This window comes from Coturnix japonica, chromosome 22, assembly GCF_054131305.1.
Source record: "Coturnix japonica strain WE chromosome 22, WE-NBRP24, whole genome shotgun sequence".
NCBI classification, from domain to species: domain Eukaryota; kingdom Metazoa; phylum Chordata; class Aves; order Galliformes; family Phasianidae; genus Coturnix; species Coturnix japonica.
Genome location: NC_140684.1, coordinates 3,722,758 through 3,746,919, shown reverse-complemented (window position 1 = coordinate 3,746,919; position 24,162 = coordinate 3,722,758). Strand labels below are relative to the sequence as shown.

Below are 24,162 nucleotides of genomic sequence, written 5' to 3'. Positions count from 1 at the left end.
GACTTCATCAAAATTAATTATAGAATGCAAACTTAACAATATACTCCAGAGAGAGCACATCTCTGCAGCGTCCTTCTTTCACAAAGATGGATAATTCCACCCCAACAGAGCATGCCTGTGAGATACCTGTTACAGCCAAAATCACACAGTAACAAATTGCTATTTGTTTTTAAGGCTTAGCAACCTTACAAAAATAACAGAATAAAACAGTCTACTACTGCCATAGCACTGTCTTGGTAGTTATATTTTCTTAGGTCATAGTCATTATTATTACCATATTATTCAATTTTAAAGCAAAACAAAGTATATATTAACTACAAGAACTAGAGTTCCCTACATATCATAAATACTTTATCAGAATAGCGTAGAAATCTGCCTTACCTGTACTACCCTGAGAGACCCCCCCCCCCCCCCCCAAAGTCTGCCAGCTACCCTGGCAGCTGACTGAAGTAAATAACCTCTGCCCCTGGGGTGGAGGGGGGGAGTAATTGCCAACAGCAGCCAGCTGGCTTTCCCCAAGTGAAAGCAAACCACCTGAACTCAGAAAACAATTAAACACCCGAAGACAGAGATAGGCAACAGGTTTCTCAGTGCCACACTCTTTCTTCCTAACCCTGTAACGCTTCTTTCTACAATTAAATGACAAAGAATTATGCCCTTGATGGGGATGGGCAAAAGAGCAAGCAAATGAAGCACTAACTTGGGGTGATGTCGAGTTCTACACGGAGTGCTGAGCCCTGAGATCCTGCTTGCATTACCCCGGGGTGGCTGAGCTCTGTGGGGCAGTTTCATACCCAGGGCTCCCAGCTGCCTCTGCCCAACGACTGCCCGGTACGTTCCTAGCAGGGCACTCAAGCTCTGTGGGGAAAGCAAATTGGCCTTAAATAGCTTGATAAAGATAACGAGCTACTGACAAAACACGGTACAACTGGCATGTGGGGGCAATTTACACTGAGAAAAGGGCGTTTTTAGCACATGGCAGCCAACGGGAGCCTCTGGGGAAGCAGTAAGCTCCAGGTGCGGCTCCGAGCTCACCCCACACGAGGGCCGGGGAGGGCAGGAGCTGTGAGGGGAGTGCTCGGAGCCCACCTCGCTGTCCTGTACCAACCCCGAGCCCTGCTGGGACCGCAGGGTCACTACAGCTCCGCAGCCCCACCCCCACAGCCCGCTCCTCACGCCCTCCCCCCGCCACATACCCGTAACCCCACCGCCCTTCCCTCTCTCTCTCTCTCCGTCCCATATCGGCTCTTCACGCCTCTCCAGTGCGGGCAGCTCATCCCCTCCTTCCTTCTCTCCCCCCACCGTCCCCGCTCCCGCAGCCTGTCCCTCCCTTCTCGCTGCCCGTGGGGCTGCGGGAGCCGCGAGGCGGAGCGGGCCGGGAGGGGGTGGGGGGAAGGCGGCTCCGCACACCCAAGATGGCGGCGGTGGAGCTGGAGTGGGTGCCCGAGACGCTGTATAACACGGCGATCTCGGCCGTGGTGGATAGTTACGGGCGGGCCCGGCGTCGGGACATCCGCTCGTTGCCCGAGAACATCCAGTTTGACGTGTATTACAAGGTGAGAGCGGGTGGCGGAGCGCTGAGTGAGGCCGGGCCCGGGTCGGGCCTGAGGGGTAGAGAGGGAAGGAGAGCGGGGCTGTGGGAGGAGGGGGCCCAGGCCTATCCCCGCTGGGAGCGCAGGGCCTGGCTTCATACGGTGCTACCGGGCTGAGGCCCGAAGGTCGGGTTGCGGGAACGAAGGACTGCGGGGCCGAGGCTGAACGAGGGGGTTATGGGGAGACCGGGCCCCACGGGTCTGAGTTCGGGGGGAAGGAGGGGGCAGCGAGGGGGCTGCCCTTGGAGTGAGGCCTCATGGTGGGTGGAGGCACTTCCCTGGAAGGGGGGGAAAGAGGTTGGGGATGTTGGAAGTGCGGGTTTGTGTTGGGGTGTGAAGGGTTTTTTCTTTTTCCTCACCATGTTGCAGAAGGTGATGTCTTGTGCTGGAGGTTGCTGGGTCTGCTGTACTCTTGTACCTTTAATCTCTGTTTAGAACCGGGTGAAAGGAATTGAGGGTCTTTAAATGGTGTCCTTTATCAGTTTTAAGTCATTTTTTTCATGTGGCAGCTTTTCCTCACTGAGCTGCCTCTAAAATACCCAGAGTTAGAGTAAAGGGTGTGCTTAGATGGCCTCTGAATCTCTATTGTCCACCAATGAAGCATTTTATCAGTCTATGGGAACCACTGAAAACAAGCATTCACCAGGAGTGGCCCAGTGTATAAAAATAGAGATGGGGGATAACCCTTATTTACTTGGACAGTGAAGTTCTAAAAACCTGGACTGTGCGAAACAAAGTAATTTTTTTGGATAAGTCTTTGTGAACCAGGAGTTGTGGCCCGTCCATTGTTGATGCAGAAACAGTATTTAGAAGGCATGTTGATCACCCCTGGAGACAGAGAAACTGTTTCTACCCAGTTAAAACACGTAGGTACATTTCTGCACCCTGGGTGTCTATTGCTGCTCTTAATAGCTGAGAAGTGTGGGAAATGCTCTGTTGCAGCGAGAGTGCTCTGGGAAGGTGAGGTGGCTGAGATGCAGCAATGAGTGGATGAGCCCTGTAGATGTGGGACTAACAACATGGGAAAACTTTCTGAGACTTGTTTTCAGCTGTTGGAGGGGATGGCCATTGAATTGGCATTGTCTGTTGTGACATTCATACGGATGAATGGTGGTTCCCAAGGGCTTTCAAAATATAGAATTTCAGAAGTTAGTAATATCCAAGTATGTATTATTCCCTCTTTCTTTAAAAAACATCCACAGGTGACCTTAATAGGTCACATATGCTTATATTAACACTCTGCAATTGTTGCATTGTATCACATTCATTAGGTATTATTTCATAATGAAAAATAATCCAGAAATAGATTTGAGTTCTAAAGAGACTTTTTATTCTATTTGCTCTGCTCATGTAACAAGCAGCAGATTCTTTTGTTCAGGAGGTGGTAATAAACATACTGAGGACCTGTGTGGTCGTACTAATCATTAACCAGTGTGATTTCTGTTAATGAAGATAATTGGCATTATTTTTACTTTTTTTTCCTGTATCTTACAACAGGCTGATCCTTGATAATCTGGAAGGTGGACCTATAATGATAAATATACATCTCTGTAGTGTCCACACACAATAAATAAAAACACATGGTGTAGTTTGTTTAATGCTGTGCCAGTGCTACCAATGGTAAGATGGTCTTCTGGGTCTTCTTGTAGGAGAATACACGTTCTTTAGTGGTCGCATGTAAATTAGTTAATACATAAATATAACTATATCTTGGCTGGGGTGCTGAAAGCAAGTGTAGTGCTGACTGAATGGTGCTCTACACGTGGAGCCACCCGCCTTCAGCCAGTACCTCAAAGCAGAGCTCAGAGAAATCTTTTGGAATAGTGCTTGTGTTTTTCTGCACACCCATACAACACTTGATTTCTGTATTTGGATGGCTATAGGAATACAATCCTATACAATCCTGGTGAGGCAGGCTGGGAGGAGGACTCCCTCACGTCTTTGAGCAGTTCCCTGCATGCTGTGTCTGGTGCTTGTTTTGCTTTTGGATTCTGAACCCAGCTGGTGCGCTATTCAGAAAGATGCGGACATTACATACTGGTGTGTGTTAGTGTGTGTGTGCTCAGGACATACCGACAATTAGCTCTTTAAACCAGAAGTAGATTTCCATAAATCACTACCAATCCTTAACAGAAGGCAGCTAGAAGTCTTCTAAATCTTTGTTCTGACTGCATCTCTGTGGTTGTTGAAAGGCTGTCAGTTTGTTGCTGGTGTTACATAGAGCTGTACTTACTATTTAGATACATCAGAGGGAGGTTTGGCAAGTAGTGCATAACTTGCATGGATGTGTCCACATTTAGACCTTGCAAAAGATCTTTTGGTAATTATTGAAAGGAATATTAGTTTATTTCAGTCTTTCACATCCAGCTTGCAAGAAATGCTGTATTACTCACAAGTTGTGATACTGGACAAAGTGCTGCTTTGAAAAACTAAAAGGAAGCATCAGTTGGATTTTTCTTTTGATTCTCTCTGTGGACGTTAATTGGCTGTGGCCATACAGAACTTGAAATTTCTTTTTAACACATTCATTGATATGAACACTTAAAATTAGCATTTGCCAGCATTGTTTGCAGAGTCTACCAGCCTTGTTACACTAAGATGACAGAGATAGGATATGAAATTATTACAGTGATGGAAATGGCCAACACACTATGGTCTGAAAGGGAAGAAAGTGCTACCTGTGAAAGTCCTAATCTTATTTTTTTCCCACCAAGGTACCCTCTGCTTCAGAACTCAGCCGTGTTGTGATAGTGCATCACCTTTATTTCCCATTCATCAACCAGTCCAATTGCTTTCAATTGTACAGATTCCAGAGCTGTTGGTGTCCAGGATGCATTTTATAGACCCACGTGTTCCCAGTTTATAAGAAGGAACCAAATGTGAGATGGCTGTGGAGTGCTCTTTGTTGGGGCTCAGCACAAAAATAGGTTCTGTGGCACAGTGACAGGAGCAGGCAGGTTCCTGGTACTGAGTGTATTTATCTTTGGGTGTATTTATCCTTAACGATGACTAACGCTTTATAAATGAAAAATAAGTCAAATAATCACGATTGCAATAAAGTAAATCTGTTCTGATCTAGCCGGGGTATTACTGGATTTCTGCTTTTTAATTTATTTGTATCAAAAGCATATTCACTTCTTGCAACTACTAGAGAATTAATAGAGACTGGGCAGAACACTCATGAGGATGTCCAAGAAAAAAGTCGTATCTCTATCTGTGCTTGGAAGAGTTAATAACCAGTATTGTTGCAAGCAGCACCTGCATCTGGAAAAATGCAGACATAGTGTATTTTGTTTCCTTTGTGTCTTTACCAGGTTAATGTATATCCTGGTGGTGTTTCCTAGTAAAAGTGGTTGGTCTTTTTGATCTTCATGAGGAAGAGATGGGGAGGCCTTGTGCTCAGGAGCTGAGGAAGGAAATGTGCTGCATGGCAGTTAAAACACCAGCCTGGCAGCTGGGCTGCAGTGGTAAATGCCAAACTTTGTGTATTAATTTGTGTGGTTTTTTTATTTTTGTTACATTTTCCTGCTGTATTTGATGGGATAGGAGGGCTTCATTAGTCATAGTGCTCTCTATTGTAGGTATTTATGCAGCAAGCTGATGCTGGGTTTACGCTGGATAGATAACAAGGAGCTTCATCTAATATCTAATGTTTTTCTGAAATGTCTTTTATGGGTTGTGTGCTGTGTTTTTTCTCATCAAGTTTTCTTCAAAGTCACTTGGATCCAATGTTCCTTGAATGTTTTCTGATGAGATCATTAACCACAGGAACAAATGGAGATGACAATTTGTTTCAGACACTTGGTGCAGATCTACAACATTCAGTAATTGTGCTATGCTCATTTGTATTAAAAAAACTAGGTAAAATCTGAGAGGCCATAATCACGTTTTCTTCTGCATTTGACACAGTTGATGAAATTTCCACACTGCTCCTACATTGATGTGAGTCAAAACACGGGTCTTAAATTTGTATCCTGATGTCTCCAGCTTCTGGATGGTGTGTAGCTGGAGAACTGTCCTGCTGTACTCTGCTGCCCCCCAAAAGGAGAAGTGTGGCTGAAAGAAGTGCTCGTATTGCTTCTAGTTATTCTTTCAACCAAGCAAAATGAGTAAGCAGGAATTTGCTGACACTTGGCAATGCGCGATAGAGTGGCTGTTCTGTGCATTGCAGTAGAGATGACTTTTACTGATGAGGAATGATTACAAGCATCCTTTTCTGATCTTATGGAATGAATCTGGTTTATCCTAAGGCTTTGTGCTCCTGGCTGTGTGATGAGGGAGGAAAGGACAGGCTTCCTGTGTGATGAAGTACAGCCGTACTCATGTAGTTCTGAAGCCTTTCTGAGCAGAAGGGAACAGCCAAGGTCACAGCAAGCAGGTCTGTCTTGGAAGGCAGAAAATCCAGAGCAAGTGGGTCGTGTTTTGTGGGGTTCATGCTGCGACCGATTGGTGTGATTGCACGAAGGCTTAATTCCTTTCACACTGCTGTGCATTTGGGTATCAGAAATTAAATGTGTGTGGAAAACAAGCACGATTTCCTTGTGCACACATACATATACAGGCATTGTGATTTGGTTGGACTTCCAGGCTGGTGCATGCAGTTGAATTCAATCACATCTGTTTATCGCTCCCCTCTTTCAATCCTCCTCTCCAAGTGAAGGAGAATCATCATGCCATGAGATTATTGCTCTTTATTTTAATACATACCTTATCTGTAGTCTTACTGGAGTGAAACAACTTACACTGTTGTGTCTTTGCTTTGCAACTCCCTGCCTTGCTTACCATTCTCCAGAGTCTTTCTATTTGGCTTGCTTTTTGTTTTGCTTTTTTCTCTTTGAATCTCTGTGTGGTTTTCTAATCCTGATATGCTTTGGCTTGCCTATCTTTTTTTCAGTGTCCTTGTTGAATCTTAGACACTGAAACTCATAACTCAGACAATGAGGTAATACCATGAAAAAAAGTGTCCAGCTACTGCTGAAACAATAATTCTTGTTTCCACTTAATTCTGTCTGTACTGGTTGCACTTCAATCAGAGCAAACCACACAGCAAAGATACAGTACGTTTTCTATGGAGAATCTGTGGGTGTCTATAACCTTGTGTGGGGTTCTGTGTGGAAGTAAATCAGACAAAAAACCCCAACATTGCTGATGTGATACAGGAAGAGCAGTGAATGGAAGTGTGAAGCTTGCTGTGCATGTAGAACATAAGCTTCCAAACTTATCAGTTAAATTAGGCTTATTTAATGCAGGCTTTGGGGTTGTTTGTTTATATTGCTTCAGATTCTTCAGGATGAGCTTCCTGACTGGAAGTGTTGTTTCCAGAAAGAGATGAGAACTTTGATTTACTTTTTTTTTGAGCCCTGAATGATAGCAGGGTGGAATTGGTCTCATCCAGAAGCCTTGTGGATGGTTTTGAAATAGATTTGTAAGAGATGAAAGTACCCAGATTTCTAACAGATTATTTTCTAAGCTTGTCCCCCAGCTGTCCCCAGGGCTTTTCAAGAGCTGTTTCTCAATGGGTCGATTCACTGACTTCAAAAAATCCTTTTCCTTCTATGTTAAGTAGAGAAGGGAGGTGGTAGTTGCAGCCAAACTTGTTTTCTAAATACAGATTTTAGTCTTTTAAATATACACCCCTTCTTAACTTCAGTATAGTTGTCCATGTTGTATTATTGGGCATTGCTAATCGTGCTGGGGGAGCTCCTTGGGAGTTCTTGCAGCATTAATTCTTACTGTAATGTCCATTTTTGTTTTTCAGGCCTCCTCCAAACTGGAGCCATAGGAGCTCTTTTTTTTCTGTCATTGAAAGTACTGCAATTCTTCTGGTCTTTTTACACTGCTTAGAGTTTATCTTTATTGTGAAGAGGCTTAGGACAAGTAATTGCTCTTACATTTGTGCACAGCGGAGAATGCTGGTGATAAAAATACTGCTTCCTCTGCCACATTATGGCTTTACTTTTGCTGGCAGTTGGATGTCTCTCTCTTTGTTTTAAGGGTTTGCTAAGAATCGAAGCTCAACTTGACCTACAGAAAGAGAGCTCTGGCAAGAACTCACAGATAATTGTGTGCATGATGACATAAGTTACAAGCTACTGTTATCAATGTGATTAATTGGGAACACCTCTACATGGATTTTCTGAATGCTTAGGAGAAAGTTGTGTAAGTCACTGTTAGCCTTCGCTCCTGAAGGACGTCATGGTGGCTTTCCCACAGCTGTACAGAACAGCTGGAGTGTGTAATCAGAAGACAGCACATGAGATGTGCTCCTTAGTTCATGTCTTCAGTACCAGACCTCATGTCAATTTGCACAGTATAAGCTGGAAGTCATACTGTAGGTTCTTAGGCAGCTTTCTATAGTTAAAAAATCATTGATAAACTTCAAGTATTTGAAGTTTGTGTCCAAAAAAAACCAACCACAAAACCTCCTTCCTTAGGAACGGAGTAGTTTTTCAGGAATCCAGACCTCTGCCTTTCTTGCTGGGGCCTGTTTTTCTTGAATTACTCTTTGTTTTGGTTTTTTTGTGTGTTATGTAGCAAGGCTTGTGGTCAAGAATCCTGTCTCTGGAGCTCTAACAAGAGAATAATTTCTTCAGTGCTTGCAACTGCTTCTCAATGAGCAAATAGGAGTTACTGAGCCTTCTGGAATTGCTTCACAGTTTGACGTAGTCTCACTATTTCCACGTCCAATTCTGTTTGAAACTATTGCTGTAACAGCTATAACAGTTTGAAGTGACTTCAGGCAGAGTTAGTTCCTCAAGTGCCTGCCAACATGTCGAGGGAAGGGGTGAGTGGTGTGGTAAATGTTCTGAGGATACTGTATTTCTGGTTATACCAGGAAAAACTGGATGGGCTGTTTTCCCTCTGAGCTGGAGGTGTGTGAGGAGCGGGGTCACCTTTGGACCCAAAATCAGAGATGTGTGAAAACTGAAGGTGTGGTTTGGGGCAGCTCCTGTTCCCCCTCACCAGCAGGGTGTTGTCAGCAGGAAAAACACTCCAGCTCTGATTTATTTCAAGTACAGGCCATGGCACTGTTTTATCTGAGGAACGAGTTTTTGTGCAGATACTGTTTAAGACTTCCTTTTTATTTATTTTTATTTTTATTTTTATTTTTTTCCAATGAAATAGTTGATGAAAAGGCAAACATTCATTTCTGACAATTGACAGTTTTAGGTCAAAGAACTTTTGAAGTTTTTATTTGTAGCTTCTGTTAAAAGACTTGTGCTGCAGAATCACTGCAATGTGCTTTGTAAAGAGCATTGACTAAAACAAGATTTCTGGCTGGAGATGTTCTTACGTGCTTGATTGGAGTGTTCATTGACCTGCTTCCTGGGCTTGTGCTTAAAATGAAGCTCCAGATAAATGGCACTTATCAATTCAGATACTGCAAGAAATGATTAGAACTCAGAAAAACTGAAGTTTTTATTAAATTTGTGTTTGTATCTGAGCATTCTATCTGTAAATAACTCCTCTCCCTCATCTTTTGCTTGTGTGGTGAGAGTGGTCGACTCCTCGTTTCAGAGTTTCTTGTAGCTCTAAACCCTGCTGAAGTAGCACGGAATGCCTTGCTGCTGATAGGGGTGCTCTGGTCTTGGACAGTGTATGTTGACATATAGTAGCATTGGTCTTCTGAGTAACTGAGTTGGTTGAGCATTGGTCTTCTGAGTTAGAGTGCATTACCTTCATGCTTTTGTGATGGCATGAAGTGTGAGTGCACATCGTGGTGTGTGTGTGTGCTGGTGAGCTGTAGTTTCCTGCCATTGCACAGTGCAGGTAGGAGAAAGGATGCATGGCTCTAGAATGGTGAGTGCTGTGAGAGGCAGCATCTGGGGAGACTTGAGATGTGAGCTGCTGGTTTCTCCTTCTCCCCATAGAGCTGCTGCCTTGCAAAAAGGTTTTAAATAATAAAAATATGAAGGAATGCTGCCTATAATATCTAAAATAACAAGTGTCTGTGCCACAGCAGTACTGGATAACCTGTCTTATGTACTGACAGGCTGCTGCCGGCTGACTCTGGGGCAGGTGGACTGTGCTGCTTTCTGGCTGTGTACCCTACTTTTTGCCATTTGTGATTCAGGGACTTTGGGATACTTGGGTTTAGCAACCCCTGATGGATTTCTCTGCCATATATTTGCACAGTCACTTCTGCACCTACGTAAATTCTTAGTATTTATGGCATAACGTAGCAGGGAGCTCTGCTGCTTAGCTGTGCTTTGCACAAATAACTGTGTCCCTGTGGTTCGTTTTTATGAAAAAAGCTAACTGATATATTTGCTTATCTGCAGATAGTAATTGGTTTCAGCATAAAACCAGGCACTGCATTTAATAAATTCATGAACATTCCCATTTACTCAAGCAAGAATTACTCATATAAGCTCAGGTATTAATGTGGTCAGGGCTCACGCCTGCGTTTAGCTCTGGGTATTGGTGAGTCATCCATTGCAGGACTTGTGGGTTTGGGGTTGTTTTCTTGGATGTGTTATTTCATTGCTTCAGCCTTTGTTCCAGACAGAGGCTGGAGTTTTGTAGGATCACAATTGGTTGTTTGAATTTAGGCTTTGGCTTTGCATTTCCTTTTACAAATCGTATAAAATCTATTGACATAGCTCTGTGATAGATTCTATTCGATTTAAAAAGGAAAAAAAAAGTATCTGATATCAAAGAAGCCATTTGATGTAATTTTTATTAAATTTAGTATTTTTTTGGTTTTGTCTTTGTTTTCCAGCTTAGGAGTCGCAACGTTTTAATAATGCAGGTAGATGTAGTGAATGTTTGGAGAAGGGAAGAAGGAAAAATAAAAAATAAAGGATTAAAAGAACTTGAAACAAAATATGGAGTTAAACCAAATACAGAGTTCTTATAGCTTGTGTATTTAAGTTTTGACCCTGCAGTTGTTCTCCTGTGTGGAGGTAGTGAAACAGTTTCTTTTTCATATTTACTCTGTTGTACTTTGAGCTCTAGAATTCTTAAGACATCCTTAATGTGAGTTAAATTTCCCAGGAGAGCACCAGACCTTAAATTTTTAAATCTATTTGTGTTTTTCTTTCAGCTTTACCAACAGGGCCGCTTATGCCAACTGGGGAGTGAATTTTGTGAGCTAGAAGTTTTTGCAAAGGTGCTGCGAGCTTTAGATAAGAGGTAAGCATCTTCCTACATTGCTAGTGCTCATTTCAGCTCTTAGCTCTTGATCTAAGTTTTGAATCCAGAAGATGTCAGATCAGATTCTTTGTTACTAGGACAGGCTTTGCATCTCTGGTATCTCCTTCCCCTTGTTTGTGTGTATGTGATGTTAATGTGTTCGTCACTGCTCATTTATCTGCCATTTCAGTGTGAGTCAAGGCAGAGGTGGGCTTTGAGGCTTCCCCACCCACAGAGTCTAAGCAGAAAGCTTTGTTTTCCAGTTGTAACAGTGTGTGGGCAGCAGCTTGTATTTTCCTTATTCCGGAGGGCGTCCTTGTAAAGAACTATGTGTACACTCATTTTATTTCTTTGGGTAATCCAGCAACTGTAACCCATCAGCCTGGAGATTGTCAGTTATGCTCATATTCATCTGCTTTTGGTTTGAGAGAAGGCTGGAGCTATTTCCTTGAATCACTACTCATTTATATCCATGGTGCTCATGCCAACTGACTGCACTGTTTTAAAAACTTTGTGCATAACAAATTTTGTTTTCTTTTGTTTCAGACATCTGCTTCATCATTGTTTTCAGGCTTTGATGGATCATGGAGTAAAAGTTGCTTCTGTACTGGCATATTCTTTCAGTAGACGGTGTTCCTACATAGCAGAATCAGATTCTGCTGTAAAAGAAAAAGCAATCCAGATTGGTTTTGTTCTAGGTAACTGTTGTTCATAGACTGTTAAGTATATTTCTCTGTGCAAGCTTCAGTGAGGCTAATGCTGTTTCTTATTGAGAATGTGTGTGCTTGGAATATATGTTTTTAGGAAGTCACTTGGTGGCTTACATATATATTACACTTAAATACCTAAAAATTTTAGACTGCTCCCTGCTATTTCAAATAATAAAATTCATAAATGTGGTAGTTAATGTTAAGACTTTTTATATTTCTAGCACTGATGCAAGTATTTCATGATGGAAAAACTATGAAATACCAGAAGTCATTGTCAGCTGAAGGAGAATTCTGCTCATGTTTCTTCAGTTTAGGACTGCAGATTAGCTCTGACAGAATTCCTATATGCAGCATGCAATTTTATGATGTTCTGAAAAACACGATTCCTTTGTGCTCACTGCCTGTTCCCCCTAAGCTGTTACTAGTGACTTCCTGTATTTTGGCATAGGGAATGCTGTGCTCCTGTATTCCTACTTATTTGTAATAAAATATGAGTTCTTAGACAATGCGAGCAAATGCTTTATCCTAGAAAGGCATTTCACTGTTCAAAATTCTCTCTGTTCTTGATTCTTCCAGGAGGGTTCCTATCAGATGCAGGATGGTATAGTGATGCTGAGAAGGTATTTCTTTCTTGCCTTCAGCTGTGCACCCTTCACGATGAAATACTTCATTGGTTTCGTGCAGTAGAGTGTTGTGTAAGGTGAGCTTACCTTTAATTCCTCTGTGTCTTACTGTGAAGTATTTATTAGTAGTACATGTAAATATGAGCCATGAAGCTTTGTATCCTCTCTTCAGTATTCTGCTGCACCATTAGCTTTCGTTTCAGAAATAAGGTGATGCCATGAGGGACTGGACACGCATGTACACCTTCCTAGGATAGGAAAATGCTAGCTGTAGTACTGCTGTCAGTACTTGGTCCTTTGGTTTTTAATTAATCAAACAGGTTGTGTTCAGTTGTTTGGCATGCTGGAGAAGCTGCCTTTTAAAAATAAACTCACCAAATACAGAAAAGGAAACAAAATTGTAGGAAACGGGTTTAGAAAAGAGAAGCATCTTATTTGTTCTCTCCTTCCCCTATGAGTTTATTGGAAGATCTGTCATTATGTATCATAAAAGATATAAAATGTTGCACCTACACATTAACTCATATTTTCAGAATTTTAACACCTCTTTACTGTAAAGTATTATGTCTCAATTTGCTTTACTTTGTGTCTTTTTTTTTTTCTGTTATGTTGTCCTCTTGACTTACAAAGGCTTTCCTGATATTTTCGGATCTCTATTACTTATTGTCTCAGATCTCCAGAAGGGACAACAGTAGTTAGTTTACCAAAATTTCATATGTGCTAAATGACAGGCATTTGAAATAGGGAAGGAACAGCTGTCTCTTTTCTTTGCCTGTGATGAAGCAGGAATACAATTCTGCCCTTTAGGCTTGGAATATGATAGCACACACATTTCAAATGCATCTCTTTTAAAGTAAATAAGCATCAGCTTTCAATAACAAAAATCTTCTTTACTTTTGTTCTAAATAGAAGCCAGAAGCTGAAATCGTTACTTGTCTGGAGAAACTGTGTGTGCTTCAATACTGCTGTTTTTCCTTGTCTGTATTTCACCATTTACTGAAACTTCTGTTAATCTTTCAGATGGGCAAAGAGGTGGTGTTAAGAAATAGGGAAGGGGGAGAAAAGGAGTCTGTTTAGAGTTGTGAACTGCGATAACTACGTTGTCTTCTCTGGTGTTAATTCAGTACTGAGCACCAAAGGGCCAAAACTTTCAAAACTGTACATCTAGAATGGATTGTCAGGGTGGCAGCACATCAATCTGAGCAGACAGCTTGCTCGCTCCTTCAAAACTGGCCTTCTTACTACTTGTATTCCTGTTGGACAACACTGAAATTAGCTATTGCTAAGTACTATTGCTCTTTGTTTAATCCAGAATTTCCCCACTAGTGTTGCTCATCTGCAAACACTTAGGTGGGTGTCATGTTTACTTCTAGCATTTAAAGATTGTCAGTCCAAGTAACTACCATGACAGCTATATATTAGTTGCCCTGCTGTTCCTGAGCTTAAAGTTGCTTGTGCTATTGTCTCAGAGTGAACATTACTATGTAAATAATATTGAATGCATTTTTAAGTATTCCTGTTCAGTCTCATTTATGAATTGTGCCTGGGTGCTAATGCCATCCAGCAGTATGGTCCCATCTTTCCTGGATGCCCAGAGAATGATGTTACTTTCAGATGTTTTCATGTGTAGAATGGATGTAATCTCCTGTAAAACTATTTTTTATATACTCTGTATTGTTGAAGGACTGAGGACAGAGTGCAGAGATGCACGCAGAATAGTTTGTACATATTGTCTGTTTCAGTTCACCATGTTTTAGAAAGGAGGTAGAATGGGTTTAATACCATATATTACTGAGTTTTGGAATTGAGAACTTATCGGTGTTGAGAATGGACTTTAGGAAAAATAAAACAAAGCCACACACATTGAAGCAATTTCAGCATTGGATATGCAGAACTTCATCAACATGAAAAAATCATTTGACATTTTCAAGAGTAAAAATTTTTGCCATGCAAGATGCAAAGCATGGAGTATTGAAACAAATTTCTGAGAACAGTTCTTTTGTATTACTGAATTCAGACAGTGCGGTATTGCTGGGATGGTAGACAGGATATCTTCTAAGAATGATACCAGATTGTAGATCAGTGGCACTGCAGCATAATGAAATGTTTTATTCAAACGCTGATTAGAAATCTCTTTACATCTTTGCAAGGTTGCTTCATGTTCGAAATGGTAACTGTAAATATCACTTGGGAGAAGAAACGTTCAAACTGGCTCAGTCTTACATGGACAAACTTGCAAAACATGGTCAGCAAGCAAACAAGGCAGCACTCTATGGGGAACTGTGTGCACTTCTTTTTGCCAAGAGCCACTATGATGAGGTGAGTAGGGTTAGTTTGTTTTTGTTTTGCTTCCAGAAACTGGTTATGAAATCTACCGTGACTTTCCATGACTGGCTCACTATTCTTGTTATCATTCTAGTTTCAGTTATGTATCTCTCTTTATATGTGTGGCAGTACTTTCCTTTTTTTCCTCAAGCCTTTAGCATTGAGAAAAGAAGACTGAGAGGGGATCTGATCCAGGTCTATACATATCTGAGGTGTGAAGGGCGAAGTGGCAAGGCCAGACTCTTTTCAGCAGTGTGTGGAGACAGGACAGGGAAAAATGGACAGAAACTGGAGCATAGGAAGTTCCACATGAATGTGCGCAAGAACTGCTTTATAGTGAGGGTGACGGATCACTGGGACAGGCTGCCCAGGGGGGTTGTGGAGTCTCCTTCTCTGGAGATAAGACCCGCCTGGATGCTGAGCTGTGCAACCTGGTGTAGGGAACCTGCTTTGGCAGTGGGGTTGGACTCAATGATCACTGGAGGTCCCTTCCAACCCATCCAATTCTATGATTCTGTACCAGAGATATGCTTGATTTACCATCTGGTTTCTGTACATCGTTCTGAGTACAAGTTCTTAATGGTACTTTAGCTGATATCAAGAAATTGTATGCAATAGATTGTCAGTGTATTTTGGTTATCAGTAAATTACACACTACAAAAAGTTTAATTGTTAAAAAGAAACTGGAGAACGTAACACTTTGCAGCTAGTTTAGGAAAAATGTGACTTCAGTGTGACTGTGGATTTTAGCTCCTAAATTAATTGACTAGGAAGCTGTTGTCTGATAGTGATTGTAAGGAGTAGTTAAACATTGTATAATACCTTTTTTCTGTGAAATATTATGAAATATATGATAAATAGATGATTCTTTGGTTATATGATTCATTTTAATTATACAAACCTTAGTGTAATATAAAATACTGCACATTCAGTATTAAGTTGAAGAGAATTTCTTCAGGTTTGTCAGACCATGGCAAACAAGATTTTTCAGATCTGGTAATGTAAAGACTAGTCTGTATTTTTCTTAATATTGCAATAAAGTGATGTTTCAGATCAATCATGTTGGGTAACTTTGTTTGACAGGCTTACAAGTGGTGCATAGAAGCTATGAAGGAGATCACAGTTGGCCTGCCTGTAAAAGTAGTAGTGGATGTTTTGCGACAAGCTTCTAAGGTGAATTTAGACTCTTCCACGTTCCTTTTCTAACTAAGTTGCTACCAAGAATGGGTGAGAATGTGTAGTACCTCTAGTATACTTCATATACCTCTTGGTATAATTTTCTTTCTTTCCCCATGAAACTGAGTTACAGCTGTTCAAGGGAACAGAATGGCAGTTAATGAGAGCCTTCCATAGAAAAATGGTCTGTTTCTATCCTTGATGTAGACTTGGGTACAATACTAACCTTTTTGGTGACTTACGTTGAAGTAAAAAATTTATTGATGTTTTCTGTGAATGCTTGTTAAATCAAGAAGTCCTTTAGTTACAGTGGTGATATTAGAATTAAAAGTAATAGAAGTTAGGCTGGTGTCTGAAGGAGAAGGATTCTGAGCATACGCCTCTTCATATGCTTCATTTCAACCTGTTTAGGCTTGTGTTGTAAAACGTGAGTTTAAGAAGGCTGAACAGCTGATAAAACATGCTGTGTATCTTGCCCGGTGAGTACTATTCCCAAACAACCCCCCTCTTTAAAGGTACTCTTAACTTGCCTCAATGAGTGATATAAACATGTTTCTACAGGGAGCATTTTGGAGCCAAGCACCCCAAATATTCTGATACGCTACTAGACTATGGATTTTACCTGCTCAACGTAGACAATATATGCCAATCTGTTGCCATCTATCAGGTATGCAGCAAGGCTATATGTATTTTGTTTCTATTAATATATAAAATGTATCTATTTTTTTCTGAAACTCACATGTTTCTAATTCAGGATAATTAATTCATTTAATTATTTGTTGGTTTGGGATTTTTGCTTTTATTTTTTCCTTGTCCCTTCAGTGACTTATATAGATTTGCTGTCTAAAGTATGTGGGTGTAGACCTACAGAATTTCAGAGCCATCAGACTTTTTTCCCTTTTTAGCAGTAAGGTGCATTAAGTTGTTGTTGTTTTTTCCTTCCCTTTGTTAACTGATGTAATGGTGTTCTTGTAACTCTTTCAGACAGCTCTTGATATTCGGCAGTCAGTATTTGGAGGTAAAAACATACATGTAGCTACAGCTCACGAAGATTTGGCTTATTCTTCTTACGTTCACCAGTACAGCTCTGGAAAATTTGATAATGCACTGTGAGTACAGCTATTTGAGGTAATGGCAGTAAATCTAATACTGCAAATGGGAAGAAGAATGTTGTTTAATTTATACAGTCTTTTCTAACAAAGGCTTTAGTACAGTGAATATCTACATTTATGTTGTTAATATTTTACCAGTCAGCTGCTAATTTATATAGCAATGAGGATGCATATATTTAAACTCTTTCAGATTTCACGCTGAACGTGCTATTGGCATTATAACTCACATTCTACCAGAAGACCATCTTCTCTTGGCATCTTCAAAGAGAGTTAAAGGTAGTACCCTTAACTGTGTTACTCGAACGGCTGCGTATTTTGTCAGTGGAGAGCAGTCATTCAGCTGTGTTTATTCTATTCCCAACAGAGACAATGTAACATAAGCTTTTTCCCAGACTGAGATGGCTCTAGAATGTTCCCCATAGTCCTTAATGTTCTTTGTCAACACACTTGTAAAATACAAATTTAAAATTCTTTAAAACTTAATTGAACTGATTCTGTGAATAATAGCAGTAAAAATACTGCATATAAAAAAGTGTTGGTAACTTTGATATCCAGGTATAAAATTTGAAAGCAGTTTGTAATGAATGTAAATCCTGATTTAGATATCTCCTGGGACTCTTTGGGTGGATGGCTTTCTGCTACCTGTAGTTGGTGTATCTGGGTTTAGAACACAGTGATGTTGCTTTTTTCTTCTTATACTCAGCACTTATCCTGGAGGAGATTGCAATAGACTGTCATAACAAGGAAACTGAGCAGAGGTTACTTCAAGAAGCTCATGACTTGCATCTGTCCTCACTTCAGTTAGCTAAAAAAGCCTTTGGGGAGTTTAATGTACAAACAGCAAAACATTATGGCAACCTTGGAAGACTGTATCAGTCCATGAGAAAGTTTAAGGTAAGGTCTATTGATGTAAATCTCTTGACATATGATTTACAAGATGTCTGTAAGCGTATCAAAGCAAATTGTACTTTATGTCCCCAGTTTATAACCTCAGTTGATAGTTTCATGGTTAGAGAACTTCTATCTTAATTATTTTGTGCAAAGCTTTGGGCAGATGAAGTATTAAGATGCCTTTGGGAACAGGATGCAATGTGATACTACTTGTTGATGATCTAAAATAAGGATTTGGAGAACTTGGTCTGGTTCTGGCTTTCCTATCTTTTACTTTTTTCCTTTATTAAATGCTTGACTACTCAAAGAAATAACTATGCAGTGGTTAAATCTTTGTAATGTGGTGAGTGGAGTTCAACTCATATGAATTTGTTCCTCACAGGAAGCAGAGGAAATGCACATCAAGGCAATTCAGATTAAGGAGCAGCTCCTGGGTCAAGAGGATTATGAAGTTGCACTGTCAGTGGGACATCTAGCTTCTCTCTATAACTACGATATGAATCAGTATGAAAATGCTGAAAAGCTTTATTTGAGATCCATAGCAATTGGTAGGTGATTCTTACAGTGTTTGTTAACATAGCAGATTTAATACAAAAAAAAAGCTTTGTTGAAATGTGTTAAACTTTCTATTGAAAGTTGTACTTTCTATTGAAAGTATGTGTTGAACTCTCTATTGAAAAATGAGATGAAGTTGTTGTGGTTTTTTTTTTGTTTGTTTTTTTTTTTGAGTGGTTTCAATCTAAATATTGAATTTTAATTTTGTTATCTCTTGTCTTTCTTTAGGAAAGAAGCTTTTTGGTGAAGGATACAGTGGACTTGAATATGATTACAGAGGTCTCATTAAACTGTACAATTCCATTGGCAATTATGAAAAAGTTTTTGAGTACCACAATATTTTGGCCAATTGGAACCGGTTGCGGGATCGGCAGTTCTCAGTTACGGATGCTCTGGAGGATGTAAGCAGCAGTCCTCAATCCACTGAAGAAGTGGTCCAGTCTTTTCTGATGTCTCAGAACGTTGATGGACAGAGTAGCTAAGAACTCAGTCAATTAACCAGTTAAGTTTTTTTTCCCAGATTACAGGGGAGAAGTCATACTGTGAAATCTAAACCATGTAGTTCTCTGGGGGCTGGAATTTGCATTGAAACACTGGTCCAGTCTACTGAAGAGTGCCCATACGGATGAATGTGTGTTAAATTCTTATCAGCATGTGTATGGCATGTTTAGTTCGGCTCACGTTTTTAACTTGGTATTCCAGAAAACCCCTTCTTTCTTTTCTTTTTTTTTTTTTTTCCAAAAGAACCTACTTTGCAGAAGGTCTGCAAGAGAACATTAAATAAAACTGTTTGAGTTCAAAAGAGTTGCATTCTTATTATGAATGGAAGGTTTCATCAAGAGCTTTCTTCTGATAGACAGAAAGAGTAAACGCTATACTACAAGAAGTTATATGAGAGAGGTCTCTCTACTTTATGCATTGTAGCAAAGTTAATCACAAATATTAAGAAAAGGGAGGATGCTTTGGCTGCTGCCTTATGAAGAAAAGTGGCAAAGAAATCACTTCGGAGAGCAACATACCATTTCTAATCCACAATAAGTTGATAAGGAAGAACAGACCGCATGTTGTTTTTAATATCCTGAACTGGACCAGTGTTCATCTGTAAGTGATGGAAGATCCAGTAGACCAGCAACCTTAGTTTTCTTTGGTACCAGCCAAGAGTGCTAAACTTCATAACAGGACCAGGAAAATCAAAAGTGGACCAGCCTGCTAGAAACAGTTTTTGGACCAGTGGCTTTAATTTAATATTTCTACCCCTGCATTCACTTTTACAGTAGAATTATTTCATTTAGATGTATGACCAGTGCAAAACTATATTCCTGTAATAGATACAAAACTAGGAAGTGAACGTTCTTTAGCAGTTGCGATGGCATGTTTTTACTTAGCAAGCTTATACAGATATTAATGTCAATGCCACACGCAAAAACTAGAAATGCTTAACTATTTGCTGCAGCCATCTTATTTTCTATTATTTTTTTTAATGGGCTTACTCTAATAATTGAGGCAGTAACTTGTTTATACCAGTTAATGGTTTTGTATTACAATCCGGTTCAATTTTATGTTTCTGGAAAACACAACTTATTGTACAGTTTGCAGGGGTCAGTGGAAAATGCCAAAAAGCACAACAGGTCTTTTTTTTTGTGATGCTTCATTTCTACATTAAACAATAGTACAACCAGAAATGGATATCCTTTATATTAATTTAAAAAGCAGAACTCAGCTGTAAAGATCATTTAATAATGCCTATCTCACTAGCTTGTCTTAATTTTTCTTCTGTTGGGCAGGGGGGGCTGCTTTGCTGTGTAGATTTATTTATTTTACTTTATTTTTTTGCTTGGGTGTGTGTTTTTTTTATTTTTTAAATGTTGAGGTAATAATACTCATTTGAAAGTGTAACATAGCAAAGTAGAAACAATTCACTGCTGTTACCTCCATTCTTATTATAGTGGCACAAACAGTGCCCTATAGTTGGATTCTGTTTGGGTTTTCTCCATTCCCCCCTATTTTCAGGGGTTTGTAACTTGGCCGTGGAAGTTCAGTCCAAGCTGGGGCTCAGCAGGCGAGGTTCCTACTTGGACTGGATGTTTTGGGGTTTATTTTCTCTTCATTAGTTTATGAAGCCTGGGACAGGGAAAGCTGTTGATGGTCTTCAAGAGTGCACAGAAGAAATAAGGAATTTCAGACACTACTTTGAGCTTAATGACTCCTTTAAGAACTGAAATATTCCAGGCCAACAGTTCATATACCGGTGCCTTCAAGTATAATTTTGGGGGAAAAGGCTGAATAATACCAACTTGAATATGCAGTGATATGATTGGTGCAGCTTTAATGACTGCATACTTGGAATACTTTCATTAAAGCATTGGCATTTAAAAAAAACAACAGTTAAGTGTGGTATTAAGGCTTACGTTGCAGTGTATCCTCAAAGGCTGTTCAATGAAAATTCAATATGAAATTATGTCTGGGTTTGATATCTACTTTATAGCAATTTTTCTTGCATAGGAGTGCTTTAGGTGAAATATTTTCTCTCTGAATATTCATCCGTTAGGGCAGTGATTAATTATAAAGTTCTTATGAATTCTTTTCTTTAGCCCTATTAAAATGACTTAAATGAAGCTTGTAATGTTAGTACCAGAATTTGGGCAGGAGAACGTTGCTTAAAATTGTCCTCAACAAAGTGTGTTACTGCTGTGTTGCAGAAGGGATTAACAGCTTCAGAATGGGCACTGACTTGCATTTATGGTGCCTGTTCGCTAATGGTTTCCAGGCCTCTGCTTCCAACTTCTGGCTAACAAAACTCAAAGGTCTCAAGATTTACTGAGTTGGGGAGTGTTATTTGACTGATACTGGTGAAAGCAGTCAATGTGAACCATTGCTGTCACATCAGTTCTCTGGTTTCTGTGTGTTTCAGGAGTTGCTTTCAACTTGCGGTAAATAGGAGAGCTTCCAACGTGGGGCAGGTCAGGGAGGTGTTTGCTTCTGAGAACCAAAAGCGTTTGTTCCATTTCTGTGATGGGTAGCTTTATTCTGTTTTCTCAGGCCTGCTGGGTGGATTAACTTTTCTCTCTTTCCTCAAGCTACTTGCTAACACGTTGTGTACTTTGACGCTTTGGCTTGTCTAGAAGGGATTTACATCTTGAAAGTCACCCAGAGCTCACTTTGATGGACTTTGGCCAAGAAACGTGACTTGGACAAGAGCATGTGTTGTGATCCTTGTGGAACTACTAGCGTGCTTCTCGTGTGACTGAATTAAATCCTGACTCGACTGTTGGGCTGAACTTCTCATTGTAGCCCTTCAGCAATTCCGGCTGTGCCAATCATGTTTTGGAGGGAGGTATCTGTGGCTGACTGCTAAAGCTGTCAAAGCAGAGGAGCTTTGCAGGGCGACTTTGCAGCTGCCTACAAAATGTTTTGTCACCTGCTCTGCATGCCATAGCTTGGAGCCTCTGCTGTCCTTGCCGCAGATGGGCTCTCCATGTGATAACATAGAACTGGCCTTTCTAGCTTTCAGTTCTGTCTCTCTGACCTTGTTTTTGGAATAATCTGCCTGCCTGTATTGGAATGTGGTGACGCCATTTAAGTTGTGTTGTTAGTTGTGACTCTGTTACTGTCTCTGCTGTTGTTTGATATGGCTGCGAAAGCAGAAGTCCAATTGGATGGCTATAGAAGAAGGTAAATGACTTGCTCGTTCATAAGGGTGGAAACATCTCCAGTGTCATTGAGGCAGATTTCTAAGTATTCGTTTAATTTTGTTGAATGACTTCAGCACTAGGTAGAGCTAAAGGGAACAGTGTTATCTGCTGTGTTCTCAGTACTGTGTGACTTTTCAGCCCAGAACTTGCCAACAAAAGCCCTCTCGTTAGGTGCAGAACCAAGGAATTCCTGTCCTATTTTACCCCTAAAGCAAGCTTTCCATATGCATCTGAGTGTAAGTACTGGGGAAGGGGGCTTTATTGTTAGCCTTGCTTGTTAGGAGACCTTGTCCTTGCTGTAATGCAGTTAGCCAACTACAAAATGCCTGATGACTTTGATTAATCACTGGCATTTTATATACGCACAATGCACCTGCCATTAGGTGAGATGGTGTCACTTGGTGCTGGCGTTAAAATAGGAGGATGGGGTCGGGACTGCAATGAAATGCATCCTCAGAATATTTCTTGACGGTAAGTAATCACAGAGCGATTGGTTACAAGTGGTGAGGAGAGGTGTCACTTCATAGGAAATTAACTATTGTCTAAGCCCTGATTATTTTCAGCATAAAGCTTTTGAAATCAGTTATTTGCCTCTTGTTTTAAGTGAACGCTGCAATTTGTAGAGAGGAAAGAAACCGATGTCAGGATTCTTGCACTGGTTTGGGGGCTATTCTGGATGAGCTCCTGTGGGAAAGGAGAGGCAAGAAAAGCTTAACTGACAAAATGGGGAGGGGAAAACTGCAGAAAGGTGGTTGAAAATAAGTGTGTCCCTCGGTTACTTGAAGTAAAGCACCCAGTGACTATGTGGCCCCACACTGGTTTGTTTGGTTGCTTTTACAGCATGACAATTACGACCAACATGTGTCTGCCTCTGTATCGTAGTCTTCAGGAGCACTCTTTACAAACCTGGTAGTTGGAAAACTTTTTTGTTTGCACATGAAGCTTTTTGTTGAAGCATTTTGAAGGTTTTTGGGTTGCTGGATTCTTGTAACTTTAAAAATGAAGTGGGTTGTTTTTCTTCTTTAAATGTGCTGCAGTCTGAAATTTGCTAAAGGTGCCATTGCGCTGCTTCTCACGGTACAAGAAATGCACGTTGAACTTGATTTCCTTTTAATGTTGTGTATTGGTAGAGTACAAACAGGAAAATGAGTTGTGCCTAAAACATGAGTGAAGCTATGGACAAAACCTTGCTCTGTATGGGTGGGATTTGGCTTCCTGGGGTAGCAGCAAATAACGCAGGGGGAGATGTTGCTGTTACCAGCCTGTAGCGAAGCTTGTGCTGAAGCTTGATTTATCTCTCAAGCTCATTGTTTCCCTTTTTTCCTTATTGTTTCTATAATAAGAAAATGACTGGCCAAGTGTTAATTGCAGAGCAGGCTGTTTGTTGTGGGTGTTTCCATGTTGGACGTATATGGCCTGTTGCACGGTTTGTTTCTTGGCCTTTTGAGGATTCTGTGAGAAGAGGGGAAGAAATTTCCTTTACCCAGACATCAACCAAACTGCTCACACAGCCAAACTGACAGCACTGGTAATGCTTCTGTCCCTAAATCTCAGGAACGTTTCAGGCAGTGAAACAGGTTTCCCTTTGGTGAGATAAAGGTGCGTGCTCTAGGGTCTTGTTTAACGATATTTCATTGCAATCCTAGGTATCTATAGCATGAGTGGCCTTAGTGAGTTTGTTGAAGTGCACATTTTTTTTCTTTTTTTCTTTTTTTTCCAAAAGTAAATTTTAAGATGAAAAAAGATATATACTATATAAATATATAGAGATATTTAGAAACTTGGTTTGTGGTGCACAAGTTCAGTGTTGGATCACTAAATAATTGTCGCAGGTACCATACGTGTAACTTCTTTCTTTTATGTATATTCCTTTATGGGAAGCGATGTTGCCATGGTAAACTAGGACTTTACAATTTCTTTACTACTTAATGATGTGAATGGACTCTGCGTTTTATCGAACATTACCAGGTTCAGTACTATTTTTATACTTATTGAACTACAGGGAGTTTTAATTTAATAGCATTCTAAAAAAAGATGTTGCTTGAACTGTATGACTGTATAAATCAAACTACTTACACAGAAAACACCTCTAAACCAGAATCTCTACCTGTAGTGCCACAGTCATTTATATGAAGGTATCTTGATCATGACTAGACTTGGAAGACCACCCCACTTGTGTCAAGACTTAATGTTTCGTATCCTACTTCTCGCAGACTGCAGTGCCCGACATTATTTGTAACCATCAAACCATATTATGTTTGTAACCAGCATCGTGATATTCTGTAATTGTATTGCTAAAATGAAATATTGACCTAATAAATATAGTGTTCCTGCATTTGGAAGTAGCCGCA

The 24,162-nt window shown here is 40.4% G+C and overlaps 2 protein-coding genes across 4 annotated transcripts in view; one reads left to right on the top strand and one right to left on the bottom strand.

The window, feature by feature from the left end:
- Positions 1–1,387, bottom strand: part of PPM1D (protein phosphatase, Mg2+/Mn2+ dependent 1D) — a 27,297-nt gene extending 25,910 nt beyond the window's left edge. The window contains exons 1-2 of one of the 3 annotated variants that reach the window (XM_085521686.1): positions 1,197–1,367; positions 701–858 (exon numbers count right to left, since the gene is read on the bottom strand). The gene's annotated coding sequence lies outside the window, so the exon portion shown is untranslated. Of the gene's footprint in view, positions 1–700; positions 1,024–1,196 lie in introns of those variants that run through there. The other 2 variants (XM_085521687.1, XM_085521685.1) reach the window with 2 other exon arrangements.
- On the top strand, positions 1,388–24,162 carry APPBP2 (amyloid beta precursor protein binding protein 2). Its single transcript, XM_015880770.3, has 13 exons — positions 1,388–1,556; positions 10,639–10,727; positions 11,274–11,425; positions 12,014–12,137; positions 14,211–14,379; positions 15,469–15,558; positions 15,973–16,040; positions 16,123–16,228; positions 16,546–16,670; positions 16,864–16,949; positions 17,377–17,567; positions 17,947–18,112; positions 18,348–24,162. The coding sequence occupies exons 1-13, from the start codon at positions 1,416–1,418 to the stop codon at positions 18,599–18,601; spliced, it is 1,761 nt and encodes a 586-aa protein (XP_015736256.1). The 5' UTR covers positions 1,388–1,415; the 3' UTR covers positions 18,602–24,162.

Bases quoted from the DNA above. Each gene is read 5' to 3' on its own strand.
- APPBP2 (XM_015880770.3), top strand. From the start codon at position 1,416: ATGGCGGCGGTGGAGCTGGAGTGGGTGCCCGAGACGCTGTATAACACG. The intron at 16,041-16,122 runs GTGAGTACTATT...ATGTTTCTACAG, and splicing joins CATGCTGTGTATCTTGCCCG to GGAGCATTTTGGAGCCAAGC. The intron at 16,671-16,863 runs GTGAGTACAGCT...AAACTCTTTCAG, and splicing joins GGAAAATTTGATAATGCACT to ATTTCACGCTGAACGTGCTA.